At 45.7% G+C, this 11,251-nt stretch overlaps 1 protein-coding gene and 1 pseudogene across 1 annotated transcript; one reads left to right on the top strand and one right to left on the bottom strand.

Moving 5' to 3' along the window:
• Positions 1–3,059: 3,059 nt before the first annotated feature.
• LOC118083528 (fatty acid-binding protein, adipocyte-like) lies at positions 3,060–3,992 on the bottom strand (annotated as a pseudogene).
• A 4,534-nt stretch (positions 3,993–8,526) lies between these two features.
• On the top strand, positions 8,527–9,045 carry LOC132592687 (serine/arginine-rich splicing factor 7-like). The gene is made up of 2 exons (XM_060279143.1): positions 8,527–8,955; positions 8,989–9,045. The coding sequence occupies exons 1-2, from the start codon at positions 8,527–8,529 to the stop codon at positions 9,043–9,045; spliced, it is 486 nt and encodes a 161-aa protein (XP_060135126.1).
• The last annotated feature ends 2,206 nt before the right edge of the window (positions 9,046–11,251 follow it).

Below are 11,251 nucleotides of genomic sequence, written 5' to 3' on the forward strand. Positions count from 1 at the left end.
GCACAATGAATAAAAACAGGGGTCAACCTAAGAAAAGCAGGATTAGGCCTGGCCTATGTGTTCTCTCTCTCTCTCTCTCTCTCTCTCTCTCTCTCTCTCTCTCTCTCTCTCTCTCTCTCTCTCTCTTAGTTTAAAAATGACCTTTATTGAATTTAAAATAATTATAAAACAAAACAATCAACTAAAATTCCAACAAAAAATACACAACCAAAAAATATACAGATAAACCATCATAAACATTCAAATAAAACTTATCCTATCTTCTGCCATATTTATCAGTCTAGCTTCTATATCTTCATTTCAATATCCATATTCATATCATCTTATCCCAATTGACTTCCCCTTCTCTTCCTCCCTGGCTTCAAAGTTTTTAACTTTCCCACTGCGTCCATTTACTTTCCTCCTGGAAATTCTACAAAATATTTGTTTTAAACCCAAGTTCTTTCAGATACTGTCCTTCATTCAAAGATCACAGGGCAGCTTACAATATATATATATATATATATATATATTTACAACACAATGGATTTACAAATAAGATGTCTCAAGGCGACGCCAAGTGAACTTTGGGAACCTGAAAAAGGTTTCCTTTATGAAGCGCAGCAGGACAATCAAACGAGGATTATATATAATGTAATTGAAGAGTTGGCTCTAGAGAATGATCTCATGGAGACAGATTGACAGGATGTGAATTCTCTAACCCTTTTACCGAGTTAGCAGTTTTTACAACAATTACAGTGTGTTAGAAATTCCTGATTGAATCTTTTCATCAAAGATCAAAACCCCAGTTTGCACTGGCTTATGAAAATACTCTCAATTGTTATTAGCAGACTTTAATTGCACCAATATGGTTTCAGGCCTAAGAGAAGCCTTTGTTCTTCATAAATAGTAATGCAGAGGTAATGGCAATGCTTTAGTGGCTTTTACTGCTGAGATGCTAAATAAGGGTCCCTAAGCTTGAAAAATCTTCTCCCTCAGAGATACCATCTTTTGCCTAGAGCAAAGGGAATTAGGGGATATTTACATGACTTAAAGCTAATTTTATAGCATATTATATTCCTTCATGCCCTTAGAGTCAAACACTAAAGGATTTGGGGCGGGTTGTTTTTTTTAAAATGTAAATATTTTTATAATGTAATAAATCTGCTTAAATGGAAAATTTCCATATTGAAACAATATAAAAGCCTTTATTTTGTAACTTATTGGTCATTAGTAAGAGTAAGCAGCTTTGAAACATATATTTGTTAAAAGCTGAGGTTGTGTATTAAAGCTGGAAATAAAGTTACATGCAACAGAGAAAACCTAGCAGCTCTATCGGCAGGAAAATCCTGTACAGCTTTCTGCTCAGATGCAATAAGACCATGTGCGTGAGCCCATTGGCTCAGCCCTTCAGCCTATGTCTTCCCATATTGGACTCTGTATGCCCAGAAAGGCACATTTCTTGGAATAATAACATGGAGCTATTCGTTATAACTCGGTACAGAGATGCTGCCCAAGGTTCCCTCTTTCTTCACCCGCTTGCAACATGTTCACATGGGATGCCCTCTGCCCTTGGTGTGAGATGGGCCAAAAAGGAGGCCGTACCCTGACTACGGTAACATTTTTTTTGAAATTGTTCTCACATCATAGCCTGGAGGCATTTTCCTCTTTGGTTAAGGAGACGGCCTTTTAATTCACGACTGCAAATACCATTCCATTTCTTGGAAATTCCTCTCCTCCCTTATTTTGTATTACAAAATTGTTAGCTCTCTGAGCCCATATTTACTTGATTTGTAAAATTAAACTAGTTTTCAAGCATTAGCCACAGTGGTATCGCTTTAGAGTACTTTGTGGCTCCCAGTTTAAATAAACTTCAAACATGCATGTTGTAAAAGTGTGTGCCAAAGGAGATCTTTTTGATTTATTTCTTAAGACTGAAGTTTCCTAGTTAATATTGTTACATTCAAGCCACCACCAACAGTAAACAAAATATATACAGCACTTGCATAGCTGTCAAAGCTCAGGCAAAATACAGCGTTGAGTCTGTCCATGCATGCTTTCAGAGTTTATTTTGAACAGCAGTATAGAAGATCATGGACTGCAAAAAGATCAAACCTATCAATTCTGAAGGAAATCAGCCCTGAGTGCTCACTGGAAGGACAGATCCTGAAGCTGAGGCTCCAATACTTTGGCCACCTCATGGGAAGAGAAGACTCCCTGGAAAAGACCCTGATGTTGGGAAAGATTGAGGACACAAGGAGAAGGGGACGACAGAGGACGAGATGGTTGGACAGTGTTCTCGAAGCTACGAACATGAGTTTGACCAAACTGCGGGAGGCAGTGGAAGACAGGAGTGCCTGGCGTGCTATGGTCCATGGGGTCACGTAGAGTCGGACACGACTAAACGATTAAACAACAACAATAAAAGATCATGCAAAATTTCTTCTGGAAAATATGTTCTTGCACAGTCTAGACTTACATTATTCCTTTCGGTGATGTATGATAATCAGCCAGGCTTTTTAGCATTCTTTCGTTTCCGGCATACCTTTTCTTTGTTATTAAAAGAATGCCGTTTTGAAAATCAGCTCTTCCAGCTGGACCCACAACACTGTTAAATTGAAGCAAATGTTGTTGTTTTTCTCTATGCAAATTCCCCAGGCCTGTTTTTCTATAGTAGATCCAGAGATAATTTGCAGTGACTTTGTTTTCGTTTGTTTTGCTTTGCATTTGTATGCTTCTCTTGGACAATGTTTTGGAGTTATAGAGGTTAAATGTATTGGGCAACTTCAGTAGTCATAACCAGTACATCTTGTCTGTTGTTGTACATCTTGTACATTTCATTCTCTGCATCGCAACATTGGCACTATCCAAGTTTTCTCACTCTCCATTAAGCCCTTTATTGAAGAGTCACAATACTTTTAGGTTAGATGCTGTATAAAGGTTCTTTGGAATGGGTCTATCGATAATGTCTCAGTTCTTTGGAGAAAGCAAGCAACGGCCTTGTGGGGTTCTGCTCCCGAAAACAAGCTAACTCTCCTGATTTTGTGTCCCATTAATTGCACAGAGGAAGGAGTCTGTCTTCATGCTTTCTCATATATTCTGGTGCAGATAACGCCGTTCATTTCACAACCAGCTTTCCTTCTGCAATTTTCTTTTTATTGTGGTCTTTTTGCCATCCTATTTTTGCAACTGATTGAGTGTCTCATTGTCTAACGTCACAACAGTCTTTACCTGTACTTTCCTGTCATCTGCTGTGACCGTATCAAACTCTCCCCCCAGGTCTGAAGGAAATCTCTTGTGCTCTTTAAACTACTCTCTGCTTTGTGGGTTATAACCTCGCCATTGCAATTGATGGTCACATTGGGCTCGGCAACACTCGCCAACTTCTTGGTGGCAAAGCCCACACCAAGTTCTTTCAAATTTTTCATTGGAGACCAGCTTCCAAGTTCCCAAAAATTGTTCACACCTGGTGTAGGCTTAAGTCTCCTGAGGAAGTCACGACCTTGGGCTCTACACACGTGAAAGGACTCGTTCAGGATATAGTTTTTTTGCAATAGGCAGGATGTTGGGGTACTGTAATTGGTGATGCAGATATTAAATACCGGTAATTGTCATAGTTGGAACACTTCCCGAAGAGGGCATTGTAGCAACTGAATATTGTATTATACCACATTGATATTCTGATCTGATTTCTGATCCAGATGCTTATGGGTTATCTTAATAGTTGGCACAAACCCTATTGGTTTTTCATACAATTGACCAAGGCATTATACGACTTTTAGAGACATCTGAAGGCAGCCCTGAATTGGGAAGTTTTTGATGTTTCATTATGTTTTTATGTGTGTTAAAATAAAATAAAATAAAATAAAATAAAATAAATAATAAAATTACTACTACTCCTCTAGAATGGCTATTCAAAGCACTGCTGTGTAGTTCTTCCATTCCCACCTGGATGGTTGGTCCCAGAAGGTGGTGTTGTGCAGTTTGGGTTTAGTCACATAGGCTGGGTTCATGCTATTTAATAGCTACATGAAACCACTGAGTGGGTTATCTGGAGTTTAGGAGAACATTGTCATCAGCGTACTGATGATATACAGCGGTATTTCTTATTTTCATCTTCATCAGGTGCAGGGGTCGATGGGGGGGACAGGTACTTCCACATGGTAATGGACCGGGTGAGAGCCAACAAACTCAGGCGAAATCCAGACAAGACAGATACACTGTTTGTGAGTGGTTGCTTGGTGTGGTTAAGTGGTGTTCAATCAGTTCTGGAGGGGCTTCCACACCTCTTGAAGGTTTGGAGCTTGGGGTCTTTCTAGATCCACCTTTGCCTCTGCAGGCCTCCGTGTGTTTCACCAGCTTAGACAGGTGGTTCAGGTGTGACCCTCTATCTGGCTGGGAATAACCTTGTATAAGTGATCTATGCTTTGCTAGATTACCGTAACACAGTGATGGGCAACCTTTTGAGCTTGGTGTGTCAAAATTCGCCTAAAAACCAAGTGTAACTTGGGTGGTGTGTCACTTCGAGAGAAAAAACATAATTTTGCAATATTTATAGTTTAAATAACAAAAATGTGTAATTGTAATATATAACTGTATTTAATAAATCAAAAACTAATTATTTAACCAAACCAAACCAAACCAAAAGCCCCTTATTTATCACAAAGTGCCCAGAGTTGTTGTGCTTTTTGGGGAGAGCTGCTGACCGAAGTTTTGGAGCTTGGGGGGGGGGGCGCAAAAGTTGCTACGCTTTTTTGGGGGAAAAGAGAACAGAAATAAATGATGAATAATACCTTCGCTGGAACTAACACGCAGCATTGACATAGTCTGCCAAAGCGCCCCCCAAAAAAGCACAGAAAAGGGTTAAAAAGTGCCAAATAAAAACAGCACAGAAAGGGTTAAAAAACGAACCTGTTGCACCCAATCAGAAACATCCACTAGTTCAGCAAATTGAAAAACAGACTAATCGCTGAACACAATCTCTGGCTACCAGGAACAACAACAACAAAAGGATCCGAGGAGGAGTGGGAGAACAAATTGGGGGGACGACAACAACAACAACAACAACAACAACAACAACAACAACAACAACAACAACAACGTGTGCCAGCAGTGAGGGCTCTGCGTGTCACGTCTGACACACGTGTCATAGGTTCGCCATCACTGCCGTAATATATTATATGTGGGACTGCCCTTAAACACTGTCCAGAAACATCAACTGGTTTAGAATTCAGCAGTGAGGTTACTTAGGAGGACCAGGCATCCTGGCTATTATACAGATCCTTACTATCTTGCACTGGCTGCCAGTCCATTTCTAAACCTAATTCAAGATGTTGAGTATTAACCTATAAAGTCTTACAGAGTGTGGATTCCACAGTACCTGAAGGAATGCTTCTTCCCAGTATACCTGAAGGAGCGTCTCCACCCCCATCGTTCTGCCTGGACACTGAGGTCCAGCGCCGAGGGTCTTCTGGCAGTTCCCTCGCTACGAGAAGCCAAGTTACAGGGAACCAGGCAGAGGGCCTTCTCGGTAGTGGCGCCCACCCTGTGGAATGCCCTCCCACCAGAGGTCAAAGAGAACAACAATGACCAGACCTTTAGAAGGCATCTCAAGGCAGCCCTGTTTAGGGAAGCTTTTAATGTTTGATTTCTGTATTTTAATGTTTTGTTGGAAGCCGCCCAGAGTGGCTGGGGGAACCCAGCCAGATGGGCGGGGTATAAATATATTATTATTATTATTATTATTATTATTATTATTATTATTATTATTATTATTATTATTATTACCATCCCTGAACCTTAAAACAATCTAGGGCACCTTCCAATCTGGGGTGATTTCAGTGGTTGCCCCCCTACCTTATGGATCACTTTTCCTGGGGAAACTCACTGTCTTTGACACCGGGTGTAAGGGGGAAAGAGTATAGAATCCCTCCCCCTCTCATTAGAAGCAGCTCCTCCCCAAGCACCAATGGCAGCGAGGAAGCTGAGGAGAGCAGTCAGGAAATGGAGAGAGAGGGCCAGGGCTCTCTCAGCACGGAGAGCCCCTGCGACACAGGAAGGAGGAAGAGAGAGAGGGGGAAAGGGGGGAGAAGGAAAACATGGAGCGTAGACCCTTTCCTACGGTTCCGGAATTACGTAGGAGAAGGAGGTTTACTGTCCCGAGACTCTTATGTTGGAGGAAATCAAGGGGCGGTTCAGTGCCGGATTCTGCATCGGACTGAGCAGACATGTTGTACATACCCAGCTCACTGTAAATAGCCTGCACTAAATAAAAAATGCTGAAAGACAAGCATGCGGAGCGTCGTTACTCTAGAGTAGTCGCAAGAACCTCTGACACCAGACACAAACACATTTACAGTATCTTTTCCCAGACTTTTTAACAGATTTCATCAGTTTTATTAGATTTTGAAGTGGCACCGTTTTTAGGCTTTTAGAGTTAACATCTTCCTCCTGCTTACAGCTTTTAATATTGTTTTGGGGGTGAAATTTTCAATGGGGAAGCTTCTTCTGTATAGCTTTGTTTTGTGGAGGGGGGTTATTGGTGCTGTCATGTAATTGCACTTATAACAAATTGTATTTATTGTACAGTATTTCCCATTTTCTTTGTTTCAAATGGTCTAAAAGCTTTAGTATAGGTGGCACAAGCATATTTAATAAATAAGAAATACTCAGAGCAACTCATATTAATATCTGTGACATTGTTTTAATGCTCACAGTAAGAAACTTGGCTGCAGTTGCTGTAGACCTGATATTAAAATCTGCCAATGAGGCAGAAACATAGTGTGGCATCCAGTTAAATCAGTTGATTTCTGTGGATCTGCTCTGAATATGACTAAGACTGGTATCACCCATAAAAACAATAAGTTTTCCCCAAAATAAAGAAAAAGTTGCAACAATAAAATTTAGATTTTATAACTATAAAAATTGCAAGATAAAAGAACATGGCTCATTGTTTCCACTGTACCACACCCCCAGGGACGGGTTCTCAAGTGCCACCGTAGCTTGTAAAACAGCCTTTCATAACTGCAGGTGGGAATGCACTTAGCCTAGCCAGAGAGACTGTACAGGGATATTTAATGTTATCAGGCACTCAGGGGGCTGATAACTGACCCTGTGTTGCAGGGTAGGCCGAGATTTAACAGTGAACAAACACCACTTGCCAAGATTGATGAATTTTGCAGATTTAAATCCCAAAGTCTCCATTTAGTGCAAGCAATTGCTTTTTCCAACTCAAGTGGGAAAAGTTGATACAATAAGTAGCCAATTATTAATAAATTTCAGCATGCATTTATACCAAATTTCAAGCAGATGGTGGTGTACAGTTGGATGCCATTTTGAATCAAGATAGATTTCAGGTTAAGAACAGACATCCAGAACGAATTAAGTTCTTAACCAGAGGTACCACTGTAGTAGGAGCCTTGCTGCGGCAGTAGCCTATAAAAATAGTGTTTTCCTGTCTTGTGGTATATCCTTGCCCAGTATACTCAATAAATAAGCCTCTGGGGGTTTTCTCTATAGAGATTTTGAGCATCTTTTTGAATTCCTCATGAATGCAAGCCCCAAATTTTTAACTCTTCTGCAGCCCCACCATGAGTGCATCACAGTACCCTCTGCCTCCTTATATTTTCAACAAAGAATGGATTTTGACTTGTATATTTTGGCAAGGTTTGTTAAATTTATTTCCTTCACCATGTGGTCCGAGGGGAGGTTACAACAATATAAAAATGCAGCCTTGAAATAAGTTAGAACAATTTACAGTCGGAAGAATAGGGCAGGCCTTAAAATAGGAAGCATCTGGTTCCTCCAGCCTATCAGGAGAGGGACGTTGACCTGCAAAGAGGGACACCTGCTATAGAGACCCTCTCTTGAAGGTAGAGGGCTTCTTGTTCTGGCTGCCCAGCTAGCAGTGAGGGCATAAAGGAGCCATTCTGGGGGATTGCCAGGGGTGGAAGCAAAAGGCTTTGGTTCCACTAGTATGCACAGAAAGCCTTGGAACTGGGGTGGTTGTTTTGCTTCCATTTGGAAGGAATGGGACTTCTTGTTGAGATAGCCCCCCCCCCCTTTCTGTCCTTTTGCATCCAGGGGGGAAAGAATTTAAAAGGGGGTGGAGTGGGGAGCTCTGAGCAAATCGACATTTCAACTAACGAACCAATGAAGGCCGAGGAAGAGAAACCAGTGGAGTGCTGTCCCCAAATGCCCCCAAATCTATGAGGGAATCAGTGGAGTTGGAGAAAGCACACAGTGACTGGATACTGAGTCTATGCAGCTAACTGAAGAGGGATCAAAAACTCCTGCCCAATTCATCATCTCCCATGGACCAGGTGAGTGTGACGGTGGGAAAATGGCCTTGTGGGCCAAAGTTAAACAGACCGCTGGAGAGGTTTACTTTGACCCACAAATTGAAGGATCCCCATTTGGTTGCCTGGGATTTGCAGCCATGTGTGTCACAATGCCTGGGTTCCGGTGTCCCTGGAGACGCCAGAGAATTCCGATGCGATGCTTTAGAAGCAAAGCTGTTGGAAGACAGTTGGGCTTTCCACCCTGAAGATGTCGCTTTTTAGCCGTTACGGTGGAGAAACCAAAGTATATGTTGGTAATCTAGGAGCTGGTGCTGGTAAAGGTGAACTTGAGAGAGCTTTCAGCTACTACGGACCATTACATAAAGTATGGATTGCGCGAAATCCTCCGGGATTTGCGTTTGTTGACTTTGAAGACCCAAACGATGCTGAACTTGCAGTTCGTAGGCTAGATGGAAGAGTGATCTGTGGCTCTAGGGTTAGAGTGGAGTTTCGCCATGATAGACCCCCAGCACGCCGGCCATTTGATCCCAATAATAGATGTTATGAGGATGGCGAGAAAGACCATTATGCTTATGACTGTCATCGCTATGGTCGTCAGAGAAGAAGCACTTCACGGTCCAGAGGAAGGAGATATTCTCGCTCACGTAGCCGACGTCGTGCCCAGAGATCCAGGGCTGTCTCTGCTCGGAGATCCAGAGTCTTCCCTCAGAGTCGTTTGCCATCAGGAAGCCCTCAAAGGAGTGTGAGTCTTGAAAGACTGGATTAGAATTGCAAAGAACATGATAGGAAGAATTTTGATTATGTTATTTTAAGGGGTTTCTTTGGTGTTATTGACAAATGTAAGGATTTTGGTGATTGAAAACCTTTTCTAGGGCTAACGCAGCAAGGATCTTGATCAGAGGTCAGCAAACTTTTCCAGCAGGGGGCCAGTCCACTGTCCCTCAGACCTTGTCGGGGGCCGGACTATATTTGGGTGGGGGGAAATGAACGAATTCCTATGACCCACAAATAACCCAGAGATGCATTTAAAATAAAAGCACACATTCTACTCAGGTATAGAAACACACCAATTCCCGGACCGTCCGCGGGCCGGATTGAGAAGACGATTGGGCCGGATCCGGCCCCCGGGCCTTAGCTTGCCTTCCCATGATCTGAACCAACAAGGTGATCCATACAAACGAATTTTTAACAAGCCCATGGGGGAAAAGGGGGCTATTGCGAACAAGTATTTAAACTGGAATTGGGGGGTTGGAGTGAGGTCAGGAGGGTGTCTCCCCTGCCTCTCAAACACAGAAAAAGCCAATTGCGGCATTCCTATCCCGGAAAGAGATCTTCTCTGAGCCCAATAGCCCACTCCCCAATGCAGGAGAAGAAGTCAAGTTGTTTAGTTGCCAAAGGTTTCTTTATCACCAGTTTCCTTCCTTGGACTGAAACTAGGTCCTTCTCGGGGATGGGGGGGGGGGGGTTGATTTAAAAGAAAGGGAGCCAGAATGATCTGTAGGCATTTCCTGTTTTCACTCCCTTCATTGCTGCAAAAAGAGGTCCTGTAAAGGGGAGGAAGAGAAGATCAGGCGGAAGGTACTTACCTTACCTTCCTTCTTGATCCGACGGGACGGGAGGAAGGGCGCTCTGAACTCCAGGCAGCAGGGCAGGCAGCAGCCACCAGGCTCAGGCAGGCAGTGGCCCAGCCAGGCAGCAGACACCAGGCTCAGACAGGCAGTGGCCCAGCCAGGCAGCAGACACCAGGCTCAGACAGGCAGTGGCCCAGCCAGGCAGCAGACACCAGGCTCAGGCAGGCAGTGGCCCAGCCAGGCAGCAGACACCAGGCTCAGGCAGGCAGTGGCACAGCCAGGCAGCAGCCACCAGGCTCAGGAAGGCAGAGGCCCAGGCAGGCAGCAGACACCAGGCTCAGGCAGGCAGTGGCCCAGCCAGGCAGCAGCCACCAGGCTCAGGCAGGCAGAGGCCTAGCCAGGCAGCAGACACCAGGCTCAGGCAGGCAGTGGCACAGCCAGGCAGCAGCCACCAGGCTCAGGAAGGCAGAGGCCCAGGCAGGCAGCAGTCACCAGGCTCAGGCAAGCAGAGGTCCAGGCAGGCAGCAGCCACCAGGCTCAGGCAGGCAGCGGCCCAGGCAGGCAGCAGACACCAGGCTCAGGCAAGCAGCGGCCCAGGCAGGCAGCAGACACCAGGCTCAGGCAGGCAGCGGCCCAGGCAGGCAGCAGTCACCAGGCTCAAGCAGGCAGTGGCCCAGGCAGGTAGCAGCCACCAGGCTCAGGCAGGCAACGGCTCAGGCAGGTAGCGGCCCAGGCAGGCAGCAGCCACCAGGCTCAGGCAGGCAGCGGCCCAGGCAGGCAGCAGTCACCAGGCTCAAGCAGCCACCAGGCTCAGGCAAGCAGCGGCCCAGCCAGGCGGCAGACACCAGGCTCAGGCAGGCAGCGGCCTAGCCAGGCGGCAGACACCAGGCTCAGGCAGGCAGCGGCCCAGGCAGGCAGCAGTCACCAGGCTCAAGCAGGCAGTGGCCCAGGCAGGTAGCAGCCACCAGGCTCAGGCAGGCAACGGCTCAGGCAGGTAGCGGCCCAGGCAGGCAGCAGCCACCAGGCTCAGGCAGGCAGCGGCCCAGGCAGGCAGCAGTCACCAGGCTCAAGCAGCCACCAGGCTCAGGCAAGCAGCGGCCCAGCCAGGCGGCAGACACCAGGCTCAGGCAGGCAGCGGCCTAGCCAGGCGGCAGACACCAGGCTCAGGCAGGCAGCGGCCCAGGCAGGCAGCAGTCACCAGGCTCAGGCAAGCAGAGGCCCAGCCAGGCAGCAGACACCAGGCTCAGGCAGGCGGCAGACACCAGGCTCAGGCATGCAGTGGCCCAGTCAGGCAGCAGCCACCAGGCTCAGGCAAGCAGAGGCCCGGCCAGGCAGCAGACACCAGGCTCAGGCAGGCAGTGGCCCAGCCAGGCAGCAGACACCAGGCTCAGGCAGGCAGCG

The sequence above is a fragment of the Zootoca vivipara genome, chromosome 9 (assembly GCF_963506605.1).
Source record: "Zootoca vivipara chromosome 9, rZooViv1.1, whole genome shotgun sequence".
Lineage (NCBI taxonomy): Eukaryota > Metazoa > Chordata > Lepidosauria > Squamata > Lacertidae > Zootoca > Zootoca vivipara.

Coding starts and splice junctions, on each gene's coding strand:
- LOC132592687 (XM_060279143.1), top strand. CDS start 8,527: ATGTCGCTTTTTAGCCGTTACGGTGGAGAAACCAAAGTATATGTTGGT. Junction 8,956..8,988: donor GTGCCCAGAGATCCAGGGCT/GTCTCTGCTCGG, acceptor GTCTTCCCTCAG/AGTCGTTTGCCATCAGGAAG.